General features: G+C 44.1%; 1 protein-coding gene across 4 annotated transcripts in view; it reads right to left on the bottom strand.

Annotated features, from left to right (window-relative positions):
• The window catches only part of LOC105471308 (KIAA1549 ortholog), a 201,853-nt gene that overhangs the window by 43,409 nt on the left and 134,224 nt on the right, over window positions 1–24,220 (bottom strand). For 2 of the 4 annotated variants that reach the window (XM_071094402.1, XM_071094401.1), the window contains exons 18-19: window positions 21,251–21,408; window positions 17,066–17,211 (exon numbers count right to left, since the gene is read on the bottom strand). In XM_071094402.1, the coding sequence (XP_070950503.1) occupies window positions 17,066–17,211; window positions 21,251–21,408 (304 nt within the window). Of the gene's footprint in view, window positions 1–11,950; window positions 15,133–17,065; window positions 17,212–21,250; window positions 21,409–24,220 lie in introns of those variants that run through there. The other 2 variants (XM_071094399.1, XM_071094400.1) reach the window with 2 other exon arrangements.

Genomic DNA, 24,220 nt, shown 5'->3' with positions numbered 1-24,220 from the left:
CTAGGAACCCAGAAAGAACAATATCTGGGAAAAGTTATACCGAAACCCAAGCACACACTGGTTCTCAGCCTTCAAACCGGGGCAGTGATCACTCCTGTCTCTCATTTACAGCTTCGGGAGGATCCAAGGGGAATAGCTACTTCTGGATTCTGCTAAATACAGAGCATCCCTGCTGCTCTTCAAAAGCAGCCACAGTGCAGAGCTACTGTTGGAAAAAAAGACCAACACTCATTTGTTCTGAAATGCAGGAACCCTGTTTTACCTTTTTTTTTTTTTTTTTTTTTGAGACAGAGTTTTGCTCTTGTTGCCTAGGCTGGAGTGCAATGGCCCAATCTCGGCTCACTGCAACCTCCGCCTCCTGGGTTCAAGTGATTCTCCTGCCTCAGCCTCCCACATAACTGGGATTACAGGCGCCCGCCACCATGCCCAGCTAATTTTTGTATTTTTTGTAGAGACAGGGTTTCATCATGTGGGCCAGGCTGGTCTCAAACTCCTGACCTCAGGGGGTCCAACCGCCTCAGCCTCTAAAAGTGCTGGGATTAACGTCCTGCACTAATGTTTTCTTTGAAACAATCTTGGCATTTTAAAATGCTTAATGAAAGAAACCACTGATCTGGGGTATACTCTAATACTATATCCCAGAACGAAAATCCAATACAGGCATGCCTCGTTTGATTGTGCTTCACTTCACTGTGATTTACAGATATTGTGTTTTTCACAAATCAAAGATTTGTGGCAACTTTAAGCAAGTTTATTGGTGCTATTTTTCTTTCTCTCTCTTTTTTCTTTTTCTTTTTTTCTTTTTTTTTTTTTTTTTTTTTTGAGATAGAGTCTCACTCTGTCACCCAGGCTGGAGTGCAGTGGTGCAATCTCGACTCACCGCAGCCTTGATCTCCTGGGCTCAGGTAATCCCTCCTGCCTCAGCCGCCCCGAGTAGCTGGGACTACAGGCATGTGTCACCACACCTGGCTAATTTTTTAATATTTTTAGAGACAGGTCCCACTATGTTGCCCAGGCTGGTCTCAAACTTCTGGGCTCAAGTGATCCTCCTGCCTCAGCCTCCCAAAGTGTTGGGATTATAGGCGTAAGCCACCATGACCAGCTCGGTGCTATGTTTCCAACAACATGTGCTCACTTCAGGTCTCAGTCACACTTTGGTTCTTCTTGCAATATTTCAAACTCTTTAATCATCTGTTATAGTGACCCGTGATCTTGGATCTTTGATGTTACTACTGTTTGGGGGCACCATGAACCATGCCCATAGAACACCACGAACTTAAAAACAATAAACGTTGTGTGTGTTCTGACTGCTCCACTAACCACCTGTTCCTCATTGCTCTGCCTCTCCCCAGGCCTCCCCATTCCCTGAGACACAACGGTATTGAAATTAGGCCAATTACTAACCCTGCAATGGCCTCTGAAGTGTTCAAGTGAAAGAAAGAGGTGCACATCACTCACTTTAAATAAACCAGACATGATGAAGCCTGGTGAGGAAGCCGTGTTGAAAGCTGACATGGGCTAAACCTCTTGTACCAAACAGCCAAGTTGTGAAAGCAAAGGAAAAGTTCTTTAAAAAAAAACGAACAGTGCCGCCGTAGTGAACACACAAAGGATGAGAAAGTGAAACAGAATTATTGCTCCTATGGAGAAAGTTTGAGTGGTCTGGATGGAAGATCGATCTGGCCACAACATTCCCTTCAGCCAAAGTCTAATACAGAGCAAGGTGCTCTCTAATTCTGTGAAGGCTGAGAGAGGTGAGGAAGCTGAAGAAGAAACGTTTAAAGCTAGCAGAGGTTGGTTCATGCATTTTAAAATTCCAAGATCGTTTCAAAGAAAATGCTAGTGCAAGAAGTTAGGAGAAAAACAGGGCTGGTTAATCCCAGCACTTTGAGAGGCTGAGGCGATTGGATCCCCCTGAGGTCAGAAGTTTGAGAACAGCCTGGCCAACATGGTGAAACCCTGTTCTCTACTAAAAATACAAAAATTAGCTGGGCCATGGTGGCAGGCGCCTGTAATCCCAGTTACGTGGGAGGCTGAGGCAGGAGAATCGCTTGAACCCAGGAGGCAGAGGTTGCAGTGAGCCGAGATCGCGCCATTGCACTCCAGCCTGGTCAACAAGAGCGAAACTCTGTCTCAAAAAAAAAAAAAAAAAAAAAAAAGAGACTGGTTCATGAGGTTTGAGGAAAGAAGCTGTCTCTATAACATAAAAAAGTAAAGTAGCAAGTGCTGATTTAGAAGCTGCAGCAAGTTAACCATAAGATCTAACTAAGATAACTGATGAAGGTGGCTACAGTAGAGAACAGATTTTCAGACTGGGCATGGTGCCTCACGCCTCTAATCTCTGCACTTTGGGAGGCTGAGGCAGATGGATCAGGAGTTCGAGACCAGCCTGGCCAACATGATGAAACCCCGTAAAAAAAAAAAAAAAAAATTAGCCAGGCATGGTGGCACATGCCTGTAATCCCAGTTACTCAGGAGGCTGAGGCAGGAGAATCGCTTGAACCTGGGAGGCAGAGGTTGCAGTAAGCCGAGATTGCCGTTGCACTCCAGCCTGGGTGACACAGCGAGACTCCATCTCAAAAAACAATCAAACAAACAAACAAAAAAACCATACAGCAGATTTTCAGTGTAGATAAATAGCCTTCTATTGAAGAAGATGCCATCTAGGACTTTCATAGCAAGAGAGGAGAAGGAGAAGTCAATGCCTGGCTTCAAAGCTTCAAAGGACAGGCTCAATCTTTTTAGGGGCGAATGCAGCTGGTGAGTTAAAGCTGAAGCCAGTGATCATTGAGCATTCTGAAAATCCTATGGCTCGTAAGAATTATGCTAAATCTACTCTGCCTGTGCTCTATAAATGGAACAACAAAACCTGGATGACAGCACATCTGTGATCACATGGTTTAAAGAATATTTTAAGCCCGCTGTTGAGACCTGCTGCTCAAGAAAAAAAGATCCCTTTCAAACTATTTACTGCTCATTGACAGTGCAACTAGTCACCCAAGAACTCTGATGGAGATGTACGAAGAGATTAGTGTTGTTTTCATATGTAACACATATCCATTCTGCAGCCCATCAATCAAGGAGTAATTTCGACTTTCAAATCTTACTAAGAAATTCATTTCAGGCCAGGCACAGTGGCTCACGCCTGTAATCCCAACACTTTGGGAAGCTGAGGCAGTCGGATTGCTTGAGCTCAGGAGTTCCAGACCAGCCTGGGCAACATGGCAAAACCCTGTCTCTACAAAAAATACAAAACAAATTAGCTGGGTGTGGTTGCATGCTCCTGTAGTCCCAGCTACTGCGAAGGCTGAGGTGGGAGGATCACTTGAGCCTGGGAGGCGGAAATTGCAGTAAGCAGCAATCATACTACTGCACTCCAGCCTGGATGACAGAATGAGACCCTGTCTAAAAAAAAAAAAAAAAATTCATAAGGCTATAGGCTATAGCTGCCATAGATAGTGATTCCACTGATGGATCTGGACAAAGTCAATTGAAACCCTTCTGGAAATGATTCCTCACTCTAGATGCCATTAAGAACATTCAGGCCGGGCACGGTGGCTCAAGCCTGCAATGCCAGCACTTTGGGAGGCCAAGGCGGGTGGATCATGAGGTCAGGAGATCGAGACCATCCCTGGCTAACATGGTGAAACCCCGTCTCTACTAAAAATACAAAATATTAGCCGGGCGTGGTGGTGGGCGCCTGTAGTCCCAGCTACTCGGAGGCTGAGGCAGGAGAATGGCGTGAACCCAGGAGGCGGAGCTTGCAGTGAGCCGAGATCGCGCCACTGCACTCCAGCCTGGGCGACACAGCGAGACTCCGTCTCAAAAAAAAAAAAAAGAACATTCATAATTAGCCAGGTGCCGTGGTTCACGCCTGAAATCCCAGCACTTTGGGAGGACGAGGCGGGCAGATCACCTGAGGCCAGGAGTTCGAGACCAGCCTGGCCAACACGGAGAAACCCCGTCTCTATTAAAAATACAAAATTGGGCCGGGCGCGGTGGCTCAAGCCTGTAATCCCAGCACTTTGGGAGGCCGAGACGGGTGGATCATGAGGTCAGGAGATCGAGACCATCCTGGCTAACACGGTGAAACCCCGTCTCTACTAAAAAATACAAAAAAAAACTAGCCGGGCGAGGTGGCGGGTGCCTGTAGTCCCAGCTACTCGGGAGGCTGAGGCAGGAGAATGGCGTCGACCCGGGAGGCGGAGCTTGCGGTGAGCTGAGATCCGGCCACTGCACTCCAGCCTGGGAGACAGAGCGAGACTCCGTCTCAAAAAAAAAAAAAAAAAAAAAAACAAAATTGGCCAGGCAGGCATAGTGGCTTATGCCTGTAATCCCAGTTACTCAGGAGGCTGAGGCAGGAGAATCGCTTGAACCCGGGAGGTGGAGATTGTAGTGAGCCAAGATCCCACCATTGCACTCCAGCCTGGGCAACAAGAGCGAAACTCTGTCTCAAAAAAAAAAAAACAAAAATTCATAATTCATGGGGGGAGGTTAAAATATCAACATTTATAGGGGTTTGGAAGAATTGATTCCAATCCTCATGGATGAGGAGTTCAATACTTCGGTGGAGGAAGTCACAGCAGATGGGGAGGAAACAGCAAGGGCACTAGCAGTGGAGCCTACAGATGTGACCGAACTGCTGCAATCTCATGGTCAAACCTCAACAGTTGAGGAGTTGTTTCTTCTGGATGAATAAAGACAGTGGTTTTCTGAGACGGAATCTAGTCCTGATGAAGATGCTGTGAACATCGTTGAAATGACAACAAAGGATGCAGACTATCCCACAAGCCTAGCTGACAAAGCAGTGGCAGAGTTTGGGAGGACGGACTCCAGTTTTGGAGGAAGTTCTACTGTGAGTCAAATGCTATCAAACAGCATTACATGCTACGGAGACACCTTCCATGAAAGAAAGAGTCCACCGAAGTGGCAAACTTCATTGTTATTCTATTTTAAGAAATTGTCACAGCCACCCCAACCTTTATCAACTACCACCCTGATCAGTCAGCAGCCATCAACATGGAGGCAAGACCCTCCACCAGCAAAAGGATTAGGACTCACTGAAGGCTCAAATAATTGTTAGCATTTTTAACGACAAAGTATTTTTAAGTTAGGGCATGTATGCTTTTTTAAAAAGAAAAACCAGAATGCTGTTGCATACCTAATAGGCCACAGTATAGCGGACACATAGCTTCTGTATACAGTGGGAAATCACAAAGTTCATGACTTGCTTTACCGCAGTGTTCTGGAACCGAATTTCCATGATCTCCGGGGTATACCTGTACTTACACTAACACATATTTTCAAGATAATGATGGAACCAGCTACACCCAGGCACTCAGAAACAGCTTTATGAGTTTTCCAGATAGGTTCTGTGTCTTACACTTCTGTAATGCTATACTTTGGCACAAGTACAATAATAGTTCAGCAACACAAATGTGGTTTGCCTAGATTTGTGGCTATCATTTTTCAAGTCTTCAAAAGTAGAGAAATCAAACTCACCCGCCCCCGTTTATTCCAGGATGGGCAGAAGGGTGTGGCAAGGAAAGTGCCGAGTTCTGTAGAGGGAGAAAGTTACTTAATAGGGCGCCATCCAACGAGAACTTTTCATTAATAATCTAACTCAGACACTGAACAAAAGGATCTCTGTTCTTGTTATTCTTTTCTTTTTACCTTAAGCTCTGCTTGGCAGGTGCAAAGAGGAAGAGGAGAGAGGGCCAAGAAATGCCAATTATGGCCCAAATCCCTATTTATTTATTTATTTATTTATTTATTTTTGAGACAGAGTTTCATTCTTGTTGCCCAGGCTGAAGTGCAATGGCGTGATCTCAACTCACTGAAACCTCTTGCCTCCTGGGTTCAAGCGATTCTCCTGCCTCAGCCTCCCGACTAGCTGGGATGACAGGCGCACACCAGCAAACCCGGCTAATCTTGTATTTTTAGTAGAGACGGGTTTCTCCATGTTGGTCAGGCTGGTCTCGAACACCTGTCCTCATGTGATCCACCCGCCTTGTCCTCCCAAAGTGCTGGGATTACAGGTGTGAGCCACCGCACCTGGCTATATTCATTTAAACTGGGGGTTCAGGCTCCGAGCACGGGACCAGCCTGCCCTTTCTTGTAAGCCTTAGCTGTTTCTAGTAACTCCCTGCTCTTCCGTCATTTCAAACCTCTTTACATTCAGAGCACATAACATCTTGTAGGGTCATGAGTTCTACCAGTTAGTTTCCACTATTTTTGTTGTTTTCCATCTAAAGTTAGATTAAAACATAACATAAAATTATTTAAACGGTTACAGTTATTTCTTCAGCTATGTATAAAATGTTAAAATATCTGACCATTGTGTGTATATTGTCTTTTTAAAAGATTTCTTTTCTGACCGGGTGCAGTGTGGATCGCACCTGCAATCCCAACACTTTGGGAGGCCAACGCGGGTGGTTCACTTGAGGCCAGGAGTTCGAGACCAGCCCGCCAACATGGTGAAATACCATCTCTACTAAACATACAAAAATTAGCCAGGTGTGGTGGCGCACGCCTATAGTCCCATCTACTTGGGAGGTGGAGGCATAAGAATCGCTTGAACCTGGGAGGCAAAGGTGACAGTCAGCTGAGATCACGTCACTGCACTCCAGCCTAGGGGACAGAGCAAGACTCTGTCTCAACAACAACAACAAATCCCTTTTGATAACTTATTTTTGGTTTTGGCAAATTTGCTTAGACTTTTATATAATATCCTGTTCTTAGTTCTTTTTAACCTCTTTAAACATCTAACGTATTATTTCTCTCTTTCATACTGGCCTATTTTCTTGGATTTTTAGGTTTAAATTCTCCTTTTGGTTGATCCCACCAGCCCTCCTTCTTGAAGGTTTATTTTATGCCAAGACTTGCAATTATTAACTGTGGTTTCAAAGTTAGCAGCTTGCCCTGAGAAGTACTGGAGCCCCTGGGTTGTGGATGCACAGGACAGGACTACATGAGCCTCTGCAGAATGTCTGTGGGCTTTACCTTTGCCAGATTCGTGTTTGTTATTTTTAAATACTTTTAGATTTAGAAAAAAGATGCAAAAATGATTTAGAGGGTTTCAGGACACCTTTTACATAGCTTCCTCTAATATTAAAATCTCAATCACCATAATACAGTTAGCAAAACCAATACATTAATCTTTCTACAATACTGTTAACTATAGACTTTGTTTGGATTTCACATTTTCCCACTATATTCTCCTTTGTTGTTGCTGTCATTCCAAGATCCTATCCAGGACTTTGTGTCATTTAGTTGTCATATTCCACTGTGTTTTGAGTTCTTTTTCCAAGTTTTGTTTTTTGTTTTTTTGAGACAGAGTTGCACTTTGTTCCCCAGGCTGGAGTGCAGTGGCACGGTCTCAGCTCACTGCAACCTCTGCCTCCCGGGTTCAAGCAATTCTCCTGCCTCAGCCTCCCGAGTAGCTGGGATTACAGGCGCCTGCCACCATGCCCGGCTGATTTTTTTGTATTTTTATTAGAGATGGGGTTTTGCCATGTTGGCCAGGCTGGTCTCGAACTCCTGGCCTCAAGTGATCCACCCGCCTCGGCCACCCAAAGTGCTGGAATTAAAGCGTGAGCCACAGCGCCCATCTCCTTTTCTAAGTTTCAAGGGGTTCTTGGTTTCTTGGGTTTTGAAAACAACTCCAGGGTTATCCTATTACCTTTCAAGACTGTGTGGACTTTGGTCTTCTCATCTTTCTAAATTGTGAGGTACTAATCTTTTAATTCCAAACTGAATTTGCTCTTAGTGGATTTATCCATTTGCTAAGTGGGTAGCAGTCAAACTACACTGAGTAGAAAGGATTAGCACAGGCAAAAAGGAGTGAAAACAAGTCTGCAAATTCCACACACTGAATAGAATACCTTCAACTTAATTTCTTGGACAATGAAAGTGAGGCAGGAAAATGGGGTCTGGAGTAGGGGACATAAGGCCGAGTCACAGTTCAGCTATGAGAGGAAACATCCTCTCCATAGGGTGTACGCCGAGTAAATGACTGTGTGACTTTACTTAATCCTCTTCATTTACATAGGGTGTACACCAAGTAACCAACGGAAACCCCTAGAGGGTATTTAAACCCCCACAAATTCTGTAACCGGGCACTTGAGCCCCTATGCTCAGGCTCGCTCCCACACTGTGGAGTGTATTTTCATTTTCAGTAAATTCCTTCATTCTTTCCTTGCTTTGTGTGTTTTGTCCAACTCTTTGTTGAAGACGCCAAGAACCTGGACACCCTCCACCAGTAACAAAAGTACTAGGTGTTCTCACCAGAGGCATGAAATTAGAGAACAGAAAGATCATCTCATCCAACATTTCATGTTTTACAAATGAGAAAACTATCATGTTGCAAAGGAAATCAACAGAAAATATCACTTTGACACCAATTCATAGCATTTATTGACATTTCCATTTAAAACGCTAGGAAAGCTGTATAAATTGTAAACATGGAAACCAAATACTTGCATAAATTATTTCAAAAACTCTACAGCACATTAGAAAACAGTGCAGCTACTGAAGGAAACACAAAACTGACAAATAGAAGGGAGGGGCCGATTATTAAATCATATACCCATACTGAGATTTCAGTGCCTGTTTGAGACCAGCAAACCATGATTGTCAAGTTTAAGTTGCAGTATTGATGCCACAGGTGGCCTCAATTTGCTCTGCACATTTCGTACATTAACGCTCATAATATAGGGGTGAGTGTGCAGGAAGAGCCAGAAAAACATGGACCTTGACAAAGGACAGGGAGACAAGTCAGCACCCCAGGGCAGCTCTGCCAAGCAACCTTTCCTGTTAACGCTAGCCCGGGCTCCCTGCGTCCCACAGATGCTCCGGAGGAGGGCAAAGTCGAGGGCGTTCCTACTCCCCTTTTCTGAAACAAGTCCTCTGGTGCTTAGGGCAACTGAATGAATGAGTGGAGCCTCAATTCCTCTAGTATCTCCCTCTTCTTTCCCCACATTTGCAGGAGGAACAGTACAGGGTATGTGACTTGAACTAGGCCCTGTGCTATTCCCAACCTGTACACTTAGGGACTCGAGTTATGAATACTTGAAATCCGGTAAGTACAAGAAAGACTATTCGTGATGCTCCAAGTAGCTCAGAAAGGTTCTGTGTAATCACGGACTGCAAGAGACTCAAGTCACTCAAAATTTCACCTGTCCCTTTTACTATTCACTCTGTTTTTTTTGTTTTGTTGTGTTTTGTTTTGTTTCAGAGACGGGACCTCACCCTGTAGCCCAGGCTAGAGTGCAGTGGCGTGATCATAGCTCACTGCAGCCTCCAACTCATTGGCTCAAGCGATCCTCCCGTCTTAGCCTTTCGAGTAGCTGGGACTACTGGCACATGCCACCACGCCCAGCTAATTTTGAAACTTTTTTTTTGTAGAGACGGGGTCTCGTTATGTTGCCCAAGCTGGTCTCAAACTCCTGGCCTCAAGCAATCCTCCTACCTCAGCCTCCCAAAGCGTTGAGATTAGAGGCTTGAGCCACCATGCCCAGCCTATTCACTCTTTAGAAATGTGAAGTGACCCCTGAAAAACCTGGAGGAAGAAGGAAAAGTAAGGATCCTGGATAATTACCCTGTGGGAAGCCATTTTAACTATACTGCATTAAGACATTCATTGCTTCTGTCACTTTCTTACTGGCTCCTAACTTCGTTTCATGTTTCCAAAGGCATTTAATATTCTTTTCCTAAATTTCAATGCTGCTGTGTTTTAAGATAAATTATCAAGTCTACTGTCACACACACAAGCCATGGACTTAGCAATGTGCCATGATGTTGCAATTTTCAAGTCATCTTCAGAGTGGAGAAAGTAGTCCTATTTAAACACTGACAATCACCTCCAAGAATATCAAAAGAAACCTGAAATGCACACACTCCTTGTTCATTAGGTAACAAGTGTTAAGTCTATCATATTTTATGTTACAGCAGCTGCTCATAGAAACCCTGTTAGAACGTGTTAACATGTTAGATTCAATGTAAAAATGAAGTTCAGTTGACTATGCCATAGAAATGTGTTTTGTGTTCACATGCTCTGTCTGCTGGTACAGAAGTGGACTTCCTCCTGCTCCTGTCCAGGGCAAATGTGGATAAGCAGGCTCTAGCACTGGCGTTGGAACCTTGCTCCGCAGGTAGAAATGACCACGGTGAAAACTCCACTTGAGCTAAAGTTAGCGTGGGAGTTAAAACTGGAGTCCTCCTACCCCTGTGCCCAAAACCTTAACCAGCTTTCCTTCCAAACGACAAATTCATTCACGTCTGAGAATCTCGTGTGAAAGGGGTGAGAGAGACTTACATAATGACTAATTTGTGAATTACTGCCAATGCACTGCAAATCAGTGTCCAAATGACTGGTTTGGTCACTGGAGCACTTACAAAGAGGTTGTGCAAATGAAGGAACTTACCCTGTCCACGGGAAATGAGAGACTCCTATAGCACAGAACTAACTGCTTGCTGGTTTGAGCCCAAAGCCTTTAGCGCCTACCTTCACCTGTGCTTTGCCTCACAGTCCACATGCCGGGAAAGATCTGGCCGGCAAACACCCACTGCTTAAAAGTCATCTGCCACCCAAATCAAAACGCTATGAAATTAATAAAATTTGGAGAAAAATGTGTAGGTAGCAGTAAAGAAGCTGAATATATATAGAGAGATAACCCACTATGCTCCACAAAGGATGTGGCATGGCCAAATGGCTGCTGAGATCTGCTCTAAACAATGACCTCAGTGTCATTCTCATCATTTTCGTCCTCTTCCCTTGCCCCACCAACACTGGAGCAGCACTTCCTCTGTAGATCTTCACAGCCCTGGACATTTCCTTGCTGTATGACTGCAGAAGCATCCTCCCAGCACCTCTTCCTTCTCTTCTAAAACTCCCTCAATAGTGCAGACGGGGATTCTGTCCCCATACTAAAGTGGATCAAGTTCATTTTCAGTGACAGCTTCACTCCATGCCTGCAGCCTTTCCCAGGCCCACTCTCAGCTCTTCCTTCCACGCCATTTGCCTGGGTAGCTGCCCTGCCTTCAAAGTCACTTCAGAAGTTGACGTCTCCCCAAGATACTGCATTTCCAAACACGCAATCTCCACAGCTTCTTCTGGGTGCCTAACGCATTTATGTATTTTGAATGAATTTTTTTCTTTTTGAGACACAGTCTTGCTCTGTTGCCCAGGTTGGAGTACAGTGGTGCATTCTCAGCTCACTGCAACCTCTGTCCCCCGGGTTCAAGCAATTCTCATGCCTCAGCTGGGACTACAGGCATGCGCCACCACAGCCGGCTAATTTTTGTATTTTTTTGTAGAGACGGGGTTTTGCCATGTTGTCCAGGCTGGTTTTAAACTCCTGATCTCAAGTGATCCACCTGCCTCGGCCTCCCAAAGTGCTGGGATTACAGGCATGAGCCACCGCACCTGACCTCTTTGAATGAATTTTATTGATGCTTAAACCATGTTATTTATCTGTATCTTCCATCTTCTACACCCACTCGTACTATCTTAGATTCTAAAATCTCAGAAGGCAAGGCTCATGTCTGCTGGCTTACTTGGTGCCAGAGACACCAGAAAGTCGGGAGCAGAAAGATGCTTAATAAATGCAATTTGAAAACTGGTGAAGGAAGTGAATTTAAAGCAAAATGGGAGTGAGGAAAATGAGTCACACCGAGCTTTCAGTTTTGCTCGTTACCCATGTGTGAACCCACGCACTGCAGGAGCGCAGCGCTTCACATCGCTCATCCCAGGGCGTCCACACAGACGCATGTTACATTTTCACAGTGCTTTATGCGCTCTCCTCACGGGACATCTGTACACATGATCACATTTGATTCTCACAACTAGGGAGCCTGGGAGGAGGCGGGGGAGGTCTGTTCTTGTTTGGCTGATGGGAAGAATGAAGTTCAGAGAAGGAACCAGACACAGTCAGTGAGTGACAAAGTAGACTCTGGAAAAAAAAGAAAATCATTTCTCCAAACATTATGACTCAAATTTACAGTTTGTGTTACCACTAGAACTTTTAAAATAGGAAAAAATAGACATAAAATTCAACTGTTCATTGTAGAGTGCTTCCATAAGTGGACTCCAAAGCCACACACTGTCAACACGAGGACCCTTCTTTTCAGTGGATGACATGAACTGAATGTCTGAAGACCGCTAGGGTATGGTGCTGCCCACACAGCTAGTTTGTTCTGAGTTTGGTGACTGGTAAAACTGTTGTGGCAGGCGTCGAGAGGAAGCAAATACAAACTGCGTGTGCTTTATGACCACCAACAGAGTGCTGGTGATCCGGGGGTCTGCTCACACCACACCACAACCACCGGCTGTTTATTATACATCATCTTTGGTCTTGACATCTGTTTAAAAGTGTATTGTTTCTAAGAATACAAATACAGTTACAATCCCTTTATGGTAGTTAGAAAGACATCAAAATTGCTTTTATAGTCAGCCCAATTTGAAACAGAGCCCTCTTTCTGCAACGCTCAAAGGAGGTCACCATTTTTAGTACACTCTGTGTGCAAGCGCGTATGGCCCCGAGCAGAACTGGGAGAGAAGGGGCCATTTATCCCATTTGCTGTCACACGATTTGAATGCATTACAAGGTGTCCATAATAAAATGCTGCTTGCATCTCTGAAATTCTTAATAAGATATTCAGGAAACCTGGTATTTTTGAGTGACATACAAAGAGAATCGTTCAGTTTGGGGACAGTCGGGTATTAAATCAAGACCAAGAGAAATTTTGTATTAAACCAAAACCAAGTCATCAAGCCCAGAAGGGGGCATTCTCTCCAATGCTCCTTGGAACCTCCGAGGATCGCCTGATAAGATGCTGCTGGTTCTTTATTTAACGTCCTTGAGAGATTTACTCTCCTGCACTCTTTCGCTTTCCGAGGTGTCCAGATGAAAACTGGCTACATCTTAACTTCCCAGAACCAACTTTCCTCATACTGTAAGACTCTCAATCTGTACAACAGGCTTCATTAATGAAGGGCTGAAACATGGTTTTGAAATCCAGTGATTACACTCTGGAAACCCGTTTTAGCTGTTTCAGGGGTCTTAAAACTTGACACAGATACACAGGTTTTGATTAGTCAGAGCCCCAAATTTTAGCCCCTTATCTGTTATTTAATGAAAAGTACAGTCATGCACACATCAGGATGTTTTGGTCAATGACAGTCTACATATTGATGGCAGTCCCATAAGATTATAAAATTGTATTTTTACCATATCTTTTCTATGTTTAGATATGTTGAGATACACAAATACTTACCATTGTGCTCAGTACAGTAACAGGCTGTACAGGCTTATAGCCTAGGAGCAATGGGCCATGCCACACAGCCTAGGTGTGCAGTAGGCTATACCATGTAGGTTGTGTAAGTACATTCTAGGATGTTAGCACAGCGACAAAACAGCCTAATGACACATTTCTCAGAACGCGTCCCCATCATTAAGCAATGCATGACTGTCTTCGTTGATCTAATAAAAACAGGTTCATAGTGAAAGTCTCTTAGCTAAGCCTGCTTTTCTTCCGAGTTTCACTCAGGTACCAGAAAACAGAATGGCCCTTGCCACTGTTTTCTTTGCCATTATTTGGAAAGTGGGGGAAATGTTTACATCAGGAGTAAATCTTAAGCGAGATGATCCCCTCTTAGGCCCAAAGAGCATAAGACAATTTTAAGAGCCACTCGACAGAGTGAGAGCACAATAAAATCAGAAATGAGACGCAACTCTCTCCTTTCCCTTGTGGTCTCAAAGCTCTTTTACATTTCTTGATTCATTACACAGAGGCTGAACTGAACTCAATTTCATTTCCAGGCTCTGAACACAGGGAATGTGACTGGTAGGGAGGTATGTGTAACAATGTGGTGGTGCTGGGAATTCTTAAATAACTTTTGCTTATGGAAGATTTCTCATTCAAACATAATCTGTGAACAAATCAACAGCAAAGTGGAAGAAAGGATCAGTGAGGACCTCTTGAAAGCCTCATTCTACAGGATTGGCCTGAGCGATGGGTGCTGACCTGGGACGTGACCAGGAGTTGTATATGCCCAATTAAGAAACAGCAAATACAATGAAGAACGTAGATCTCAACTTTGATCTGTATTTTGGATAACCAAATAAATATAAAGCTTTTTGCCCCGCTTTGGGAGGGATTTTTTTTTTTCTAGAACAAAATGAAACCTTCAACATATTCTTCCACTGAAAAAGCCAAAGTTGCATTTCAGACATGAAGGTGAAGGGCCCTTGGAGCTTAGCACCAGAATAAGGAGGAAGAATGCGGGTGATGGCTTCGTTTGGAGTCATCAGGCTCTACAACCTATCATTTGGTTTCTCACTAGTAGCTTTTTAAAATTCCCAAACAGTCTTAGTATTCTCATTGTTAATGTTACTATTAAAATAAGTTCCTATGGAGTAAAAGAGAAAAATCAAGCTGTTAATAAAATGTCTTCAAACCTCTTTTCAGAAAACAAAGCAGCAGGTTCACTGTACATGTACCAGTCTCAATGCCACAGGAACGCTTGGTTCCTTTCATCCCTATGCTGTCTATAAGTTCAATCTCTGCCTTTAAAAAAGAGACGAATGCAGTCGTTTTGTTAGCTTAGGTTTGAGTTTTGTTTTTGTGAAGTGCTGCTGGCTTTTGGCCAAAATACATACATTTCAACCGAACCCAAGTGGTCAACTGCCAGCCCAGTGAAAGGCTCGTGAGCTGTCATGTGACATATGGCATCTTCTAAATTGCAACTTGCTCCCTCCCTTAGGCAGGCTGCCCAGGAGTTGCTCCTTCCTCTTCCAAACACCCACTCAGTTGATTTCCTCTTGGTCTTGCTTCCACGGGAAGCGGATACTTGGCAAATCTGCGAGGCGAGGCCGATCAGCTATGGAAGTTCTGCACGGTGCTCTGTTTCTGGGAGAGCCGGAGGAGCTCCTCGCGGATCGCTTTGATGAGAGAGGCTGAGGAGTGGCCGGGCTGGAGGTCTTCCGTGGAGCTGGTGGGGTAACCCAGCCCAGGGCCCTGCAGCCCCCGGTGGGGGAGGTTTCCAGGAGGAGCTGAGGGCTCCCTGCTTGAAGTCCTTGGCACCTGAAATAGCGGTGAAGAAGAATACTCTTGATGTCCGAGCATGTGTGTCTGAAAAACATGGCAAACGTCACTGTACTTCCTACGGAAGAATAAGCCGAGACGTCAAGTGCAAACTGGCTTTAGGAAGGTTCCCAGGACCGCCCACGTCCATCCACCAACTCAGCCCTCCAACAGGGCCCTGCTGCCTATGCCGCAGGTGAGGGGTGAAGACACCAGGGGCTGGGGAGAACAGGGAGGGAGGGAGGCTGCAGTGCCCCATGAGGTGAAAGGTCGGGTGATATCTGAGAGCTGAAGGAGGTAAGCGGATCCACGCAAGGCTGACAAGGGGAACAGCTGCCTCTGCCCTGGACTGGAGCCCACGCAACCATCTTCCGCTTTATCTAGCTGCTGTCTCCTGTCTCTCTGTGTGTGCCTACTGTGGGCTCTGCAGAGCTTGTCTTTAAAAACTTACCTGCACTAAAGCATAAAATAGTTTTGCTGATATTTGCAGCATAAAGATTTGGCATTAGTTTCACAAGAATTATTACACTTTTCAGATTTTTTTCATGTTTTTTTCCCTCCCAGTGGGAAAAAAATGTCTCTTTGCATTTATATGTAAGAGTATTTAAATCTGCATACGAGAAAACACGCTAGGATCAAGTTATTTGTGAGCCAAACGTGGCATTCCAGCTCTAGGTTCTTTCTACGTTTCACTTCTCCAAAGAGTGACCGAGCAGTGCTCCAAAGTGGATGTGACGGGAAACCCTTAACACCCCATGCCAGGCACGGTGGCTCACACCTGTAACCCCAATCCTTTGAGAGACCAAGGAGAGAGGATTGCTTGAGGCCAGCAGTTCAAGATCAGCCTGGTCAACATAGTGAGACCTTGTCTCCAGTTTTTCAAAAAAACAAAACACCAAACCAACCCCAAACACCTCATGAAGCTAAGCTGGGCAAAATGAAGGCAAAAAAAGAGAAATGGCAGCAAACTTAAAGCGGATAGCTGAGACTCTAAGTATAACAATGTCTCCTTTAGGGAAACGCCTTATTCTGAAGTTAATGTCCTTTCACTGAGTAAGGGCGTCCAGCCATGAAAGGAATTGAGTGTGTGTGCTGGGAAGGCGCAGAAATGCAGCGGACGCTGTAGCGTAACGATCAAGAGAAAACAAAAAGTAATATTCTGGGTGGTATTTTCAAACTTCATTAATTTATCCCCCCAGGATATACAGTTCTTGAGAAAAGCAAATGAAAGCACTTGTAGGAATTACCGATGCTCATATTGAGTGAGTGAGTGAACAGAAGTCTCAAAAAGAAAACCTGTGCCTTAAAATATCCCCAACTGTGTGCTTATTACAAAATTACCTACGCATGGTCATAATACGAATGACGTTAATAAACCCACAGTGAAACACAAATGCTGCGGAAGAGCATGAATATTTATACAGCAATCTCACCAAACATCAACTCCAGAGTTGTCACCCATAGATTCAAATTTACTACTAAGCTTGAACTCTGCCTCGAGAAAAATTATACTTCCTAAAAGCTAGATGCTAAAAACTATAAGCCAAAACACAAGCAAGGCGGGAAAACGTGAGAGAAGTTAAAACTTTTTTAAATGTAGGTTTTAAAAAGGGACCCCAAAGCAGAAGCTGTTAAATTGAGGGATTATGTCTTTTTTTTTTTTTTGAGACAGAGTCTCACTGTCACCCAGGCTGGAGTGCAGTGGCACGATCCCGGCTCACTGCAACCTCCACCTCCCGGGTTCAAGTGATTCTCTTGCCTCAGCCTCCCAAGTAGCTGGGACTACAGAACCCACACCACCACACCCGGCTAATTTTTTTGTGTGTATTTTTAGTAGCGACAGGGTTTCACTATGTTGGCCAGGCTGGTCTCGAACTCCTGATCTGACTTGGCCTCCCAAAGTGCTGGGATTACAGGCATGAGACACCGCGCCTGGCCTATGTGTAAATTTTAAATGATGACCTGAACAGGAGATACTCACGGCCTCTCTTCGCCCTGCTTCGTCCTCCCCATATGAAGGCCAGCCTGGCCCCCCGTACTGGCTGCCTCTGCTTGGGGGGATTTCCACTGGCTGAGCTCCGATTCTGCTGGCAAGCCCCACCTGTGTCAGGTGCTGGATCTGGGAGCCTGGAAGGAACACGGTGGAGTGGCCTGGTCAACATTTATAGGAGAGTATGGCTGCCGAGGAAGGCACTGCCAGCTCTGATCACTACACTCCTTAAGGACAAGGGATCAGGACTTGGTACCAGTTCTGTCTCCAGAAATCTCACCTCAACTGCCATACTATCAGCATTTCCTGAGGGTCCCATAGGTAGGAAAATGTACCACGAAGCACCATGGACCAAGCAATAAAAATAAACAAATAAAAGAAGAAAATCCCATTGCAAAAAAGTCTGAAACAGAATTCTTGACTCCCTGACATTCATCCCTAAGCCTAAGCCTGTCCCCCATTTCGCCCTCCCCATTTCCACCCAGGGCCGTGCAGCCCTACTTGTTCAGATCTAAAAACCTATACTCTATGCCCAACTCCTCTTTCCTGCGTACTTCCTACCAGCCCATCAGAAAGCCCGCGGGCTCCTCTCCTGAAGCACTGCATGAGGATGACCGTTCCTCCCTGTGATGGAACCACCATCCCGCCCCTGATGCAACTGTTTCCCCACGGGTTCCCCACGTCTAGTCATGGTGTATTCCCTCCAAAACACCCTGTCAGAAGACACTGTCAGCTCTGACCACTGCACTCCTTAAGGACAAGGGATCATGACTTGGAACCAGTTCTAGCTCCAGAATGGCATTTCCTAAGAGCAACAGACCATGAGCTTCTTGGTTCCTGGACTCTGATTTTCTTTTACTTCAGAGGCTGACAGAAATGCCCTTATTTTCGTGGCTAGACATTAGCACTGGGGATAAACGGCACCAAGAAGGCACTTCCATCCATCTCTGTGGCAGTTACCAACGAGGAACAGCTCATTTACTAAGAAAGGAGTGAAAGGTTTGGGAGCCACCATGAAGCTGAAGCCTGGCTCTTTCTTGCTTGTGGCTTCGAGATTCACAAGGAGCTGGATATACAATACGCTTATTTTTTTTCCTTAAAAGGCAGGATATGTATCTATTTAAATCCAGCATATTAAAGTATATATTCATTATAACCCATATTGTGTCTGTAATGTAGCCACAATACAATTAAAACCACTCCCCCAGCCTCACTGGTGAGGTGAGCTGATGGCAGAGCCAGAGGACTCTCTAGAGCTAATTACCCTCCTACACCCAGACATCCGCAGCCTCCTGTTGCCATGGAAGCCAGGTAATACACAATATTTTTCTCCCACATCAACTTCTGTCATATGGAAATACACCTATACTGCAAATTAAGGGAGAAAAGTGATCCTTAAGCACTGTGAAATAGAATACTTATTTCCAAATTTGGAAATTTCTTCAAATTCACCAGTGATGCTCAGACTGGAACCACAAAGGCTCCAAGCGTCCACAGCTAAAGGAGGCACCTCCTCCATCTTTAAGTCTATTCCTACTCTAGCTCTTCAATTAACAACCTCAATTCTCTCAATTCTTTCTTTTAAGAGATGGGGTCTCACTATGTTGGCCAGGCTGGTTTTGAACTCTTCCTAGCCTCAAGTGATCCTCCCACTTTGGCCTCCCAACATGATGGGATTATAGTTCTGAGCTATAATTGTTGGTACCTGACCAACAACCTCAATTAATTAACCACATTGAAAAAAAAAAAAGAACTCATCAATGGTTTTATTTGGATATTTAATGATAACCAAAAGTCAGGAAAAGCTGTCCTGGCTCTGGGCAGAGCAATGCACTCTACTGGAGCACCAGGTCAGTTACTGAAAAATCCTAACGGTATTAAAATGATCAGGACTGCCAGCACTCCTGGCCCAACAGATGTTGTTTGAGCAAATCTTGCAAAATGCTATAAGAGCAGCGCAGTGTTCCCCATTTCCAAAGGCTCAACCAACTGCACAGGGAGAAAAGCACACCTTCTGTGTAAAGCCACTCCAGTAGCTGAAACCATCATTCGGTAGGATTTTGTATCCTGTGTTGTTCACTTAACAATACAGCACAGGCTTCCTCCATGAGTCAGCATTGAGCCCAGCAAGCCTGCGTTTGCGTTCCAGCTCAGCCACCGACAAGCCACGTGACCCTGAGCAACGGGCTACAGCTACTGCTGAGCCTTGATTCCTCACCTCTCCAGCGGGATAAAAAATCTACCTCAGCCAGGTGCAGTGGCTCACGCCTGCAATCTCAGCACTTTGGGAGGCTGAGGCAGGTGGATCACCTGAAGTCAGGAGTTCACGATCAGCCTGGCCAACATGGGGAAACCCCATCTCTACCAAAAATACAAAAATTAGCCAGGCGGAGTGGTGCATGCTTGTAATCCTAATCCCAGCTACTCGGGAGGTTGAGGCAGGAGAATCGCTTGAACGCAGGAGGCAGAGGTCACAGTGAGCTGAGATTGTGCCACTGCACTCCAGCCTGGGCGACAGAGCAAAAACTCCGTCTCAAAAAAAAAAGGAAAAAAAATCTACCTCAGAGGGTTATTTCAAGGATTAAAGACATAAAACAAATCAAGCATCAAACACATGGGAGGCAACTGGTAAATCTCAAATTCCCCTTTTCTGGCTTTTCATGACTTCTTCATCTTCAAGCTACAGGACTTACTCAGGGAGGCCCTCACTCCTTAGTATCTGAGGAAACTAACAATTCTTTGCTATTATGCAAACAATGCTGTGACAAGTATCTTGGCACATGTCGTTTTTCAATATTTTGGATTTTAGGAGAGTGAGCCTGGATTTCCAGAACTGGAATTAACAAATCAAAGGCTCTGTACGCCCTACTGCCAAACTGCCTTCCAAAAAGTTAATAATTTATGCCACCACTGAAAATAATAGTGACAACAGTCATGGCAGCTAATATTTACTGAAAGTTTATGCTATGCTAGGCACTATTTTGGGCACTTCTGTCATCTTCTTTTATCAGCTGAACAACCAAGGAGGTAGGTACGGATATTCCTAGTACACACAGATGGAGAAACTGGATGCTAACTTTACCATACCACATTATTATAAAAAGAATTTCATGACTGAAATGGTGCATTATGGTGTTAATTTGCAATTTTAAAATAATTTTAAAACTGGACCTTTTTCCTCTTCCCACTGACCTTTTCAGATTGGCCCACTTAATTTATCTGAGGTATCTTCTACAATAAAAATACTTCTTGATCATGAGGTGCTGTAAATTTCTCCTAGGTACTCTATTTTCTTTTTTTGAAAATAACTGGCAATTTTCAGACAAATACATGTTTCATAATTTTCTATAGTTAAAAACATAATCCTTCTAATAGATCTTAACATTTTCTATTATACGTTTTTACATAATTTCATCTAATAGAAATTTTAAAATAATTTCCTTTTGAATGTTTGATATGTATAATTTCTATATTTGTTCAGATTTTAAACTAAAAATTAATACATCTGAATTTTGTTTAGTATACATGCCAGGCAGGGAAGTTCAAATACCTAACATTTCGCAGGGGAATCAAGACTCACCACAAAGCAAAGCACCTGTAAAGTTCAGGAAAACCTAGAGGATTCCAGGATATATTATTTGTTTTGCTGAGTAACAGACAATGCAAAATAAAAGAATTTCCTAGAAAAGCCATAATGAAAAAATATCCACCAATTATTGCAAATTTGGAATTGGCTTAAACTACTTGCTTTTGTTTTGTTTTGAGATAGTTTTGCTCTGTCACCCAGACTTTGAGAGTTGTTCATTTCAAGCTGAAAAAAGCACCTTTTTGAAAACGAAATCTTGTTTTCATGCCATCCAAAGTGCTCAGACCTAGATCTTTCCATTTACAGTAAGGATTTGGAAACATTTTTCCTGGAGGAAGTGTGCCGTGAATTTCACATGAAGGGCCTGGTTCCAGAGCCAATCAGCAGACAGCAGCTTTAGGAGCTCGGCCTCTCTGTCTCCTCTCTCTCCACCTCCATCTCAGTCAGGATCTGAGGGGAAACAGCCCTGAACAGCGACAGAGACCACTGCAAACTGATACTCTGAGACACCTAAAATAAAATCTCTTTCAATTTAGCCAAAAAGTAAATGTCCCATAGCTCACAAATGGAAGCTAAACAACCACATATACCTGTGGTACCCCCGACAGGCCGAGGCCGGGCCACCGACGGCATCTCCTCCGAGTAGATCCCTCTGGCAGCAAATGGGGCTTCAGCGGACGCCTGTGGCTGCTGGGGGTCAGGGGGCACCAGCTCTGAAGACTGCAGCAAACCGGGCCCAAAACCTGGTCTGAAGGCAAAGCAAACCAGCACATCAGGACTCCACTGCACCCTGGCCTTGGTATTTCATGAGGTCCACCTCCAACCTCACAGAAGGTAACCCTTATTTGTCTACCTGCTTAGCCATTTCCTCTCCTAGAAAGGGAAGAGATGTTTCTCCTGCTCCCCGAGGGAAGGGACTTTTCTATTTGTTCACTGCCCTGCCTCCGGCGCTAAGAACAGTGCCTGCAATACAGTTGATGCTGACAAGGCCAGGGCCTGCTCATCGCCAGCATCTGCCCAGTGCTGTGCTTCCTACCCCTGGCTGCACGTCGGCATCACCTGGGGGGCCTGAAAAAATCACGACGCTCACACTGCACCCCAGGCGAATTCAGAGGCACTAGGGGTGAGACCAACACGGCGGTAATTTTTAAAGCTACAGATGATCCTGCTGTCTGTCAAAGCTGAAAAGCAGTGTTCTAAAGCAGCGGATCGCAAACTTTTTTTTTATCTCCAGACCTCTTTTGACTCATAAAAATTACTGAGGACTCCCAAGAGCTTTTGTTTATGTGGATTGTATCGATATTTACCAGATTAGAAATTAAAATGGAAAAAAATGTAAATACTTATTTAAAAAATTTATTTACAAATAACAATTAAACTTATATATGAACATAATATTTTTTGTGAAATTAACTATTCATCAATCCTCCCTCAAAAAAAAGTAGTGAGAAGAGTAGCGCTATATTGTTCAAATTTCCTTAATAGAAGGATTCTCATAGAGTTTGCATCCTGTCAGTTGTTCAATGTTAGGAAGAAAATCTGGCTTCACAGAATACATAGTTGGAAAAGGAAGGAGTATTTTAAGAGCCTTTTCAGATAATATTTTTTAAATATTGCAGGCATTCTTCTTGATACCACACAAAAATTCAACAAGTGTTAGTTCCTCAGGGGTCAGTTGCAATATGGAATCTGAAATGATATTGGTGAACTTTTCATACTCTGTTACGCTAAAACCCACAGCTCCAACTTGCACTTTGAAAGGATCTCTAACCCATGCTTGATTTTATGACATCTGTCATTTGGAACATAGTTCACTGAGTTATGCAAACCTTCTCTATATTGTTACCTCTCATTTTGCAGTATCGAAAAATCTCTTTCATTAATCTCATCATCAAACTCATCCAGAAAAGTCTTGAGGTGCTAGGAAGTTGTCAAGTTCACAGTGGCAGGCAGACAAGTTCCCAAAATTCAGATTTTCACTTGAAAGCTCATTTTATCATTAGCAACAAATACTGGCAGTTGTTTTTCTTGAAGTGACAGGCTCACTTCATTCATTTTCAAGACAGTGTCTGCCAAACACCCGAGTCTGAATAACCACGTCTGCCAGCTGTTTGTTGAAGTAAAAAGCAAAAAAGCAGTTGGTTCAGTTCAGTCTCCACTCAAACAATGGGAGCAAGGGCTTCCCTTCAAAATTCCATATTCCACAGAAATGCTTTCTATGTATTTCCCCTTTTGTCAAACAGACTACTAAAGACTTAAGGGTCTAGGTTTAATAAGAGTCTAGGTTTATGATTTTGACTACCTCACCAAGGACATGCTAACATAAATTTTTAATTAATAAATCACATTTTTAAAACTGTGATTACAGAGCCGTGAAGAATATGATGACTACTCATACAATTTGGTGGTACTGCATGGATCCATGCTAAAGACTAGCAGTATTGGCCAGGCGTCAGGGCTCATGCCTGTAATCCCAGCACTTTGGGAGGCCAAGGCGGACAGATCACCTGAGCTCAGGAGGTCAAGACCAGCCTGGCCAACATGGTGAAACCCCATCTCTACTAAAAATACAAAAATTAGCCTGGCATGGTGGTGCGTCACAAGTAATCCAGATACTCAGGAGGCTGAGGCATGAGAATCACTTGAACCTGGGAGGTGGAGGTTGCGGTGAGCCGAGATTGTGCCAATGCATTACAGCCTGGGCGACAGAGCAAGACTCCATCTCAAAAAAAAAAAAAAGAAGAAGAAGAAGAAGAAGAAGATTAGCAGTTTCACCCACCATTGCTTTTGCACTTCTGTACAAATGTCAATACAATGGAAAAAAGGAAAATAACATCTTAGTAATACTATGAAAGCTGTTTTGATCTCAGAGACCCCCCCCACCAAGAAAGGGTCTCAAGCACTCTCCAGGAGTCTGAGAACCTCACCTTGAGAAACACTCTTCTGAAGAAATTCAAGAAAAAAAAGATAATAGTCTGCTATAGTTCTTTGCAAACGACATGGAACCTGTAATTCACAGATGTAACCAGTTTGGTGAGAATGTAGGTTGACTTGCACTTATTCTCCAGTGTTGTTTCTAGAGTATATCTCATAAACTGAAACCCAGGCTACCTAGGTTACTCTCTTTAAATAACTGCTGTTGTTTTAGATTGGCCTCAGAGAGGGACGTGTGATATCCCTGACTTTATAGATCCAAGAGCTTTCCATGAGGCATGCTCGTCCTTCAAGACCTGTAAACTGGAGCCCACACCTCACCGAACCACAATCTCTGGACCATCCACCCACGAACTAGCTCTTGTCATTCACTTAATTCTCCCTACTTTCCCCCACCTCTCGCCAACATTTCCATCCGTTTATTCTTAACATGGTTTGCAATCCAACACTCTAAAATCCTTTAAAGTGGGTGTTTATATAATTTATCATCCACACCACAACACTTTTGAGGGTGAAAGCTATTAAAAATGGGACTAACCTGGGTAACTGGACAGGTCATGGTCCCCCATCTCTAACTTCTGCCCTGCATCACCTGAGCTTACCTTGCCAGTTTTACCTTTGCTGCT

This window comes from Macaca nemestrina, chromosome 4, assembly GCF_043159975.1.
Source record: "Macaca nemestrina isolate mMacNem1 chromosome 4, mMacNem.hap1, whole genome shotgun sequence".
NCBI classification, from domain to species: Eukaryota; Metazoa; Chordata; class Mammalia; order Primates; family Cercopithecidae; genus Macaca; species Macaca nemestrina.
The sequence above is the reverse complement of the archived record's forward strand: the minus strand, read 5'-3'. Positions and strand labels throughout refer to the sequence as shown.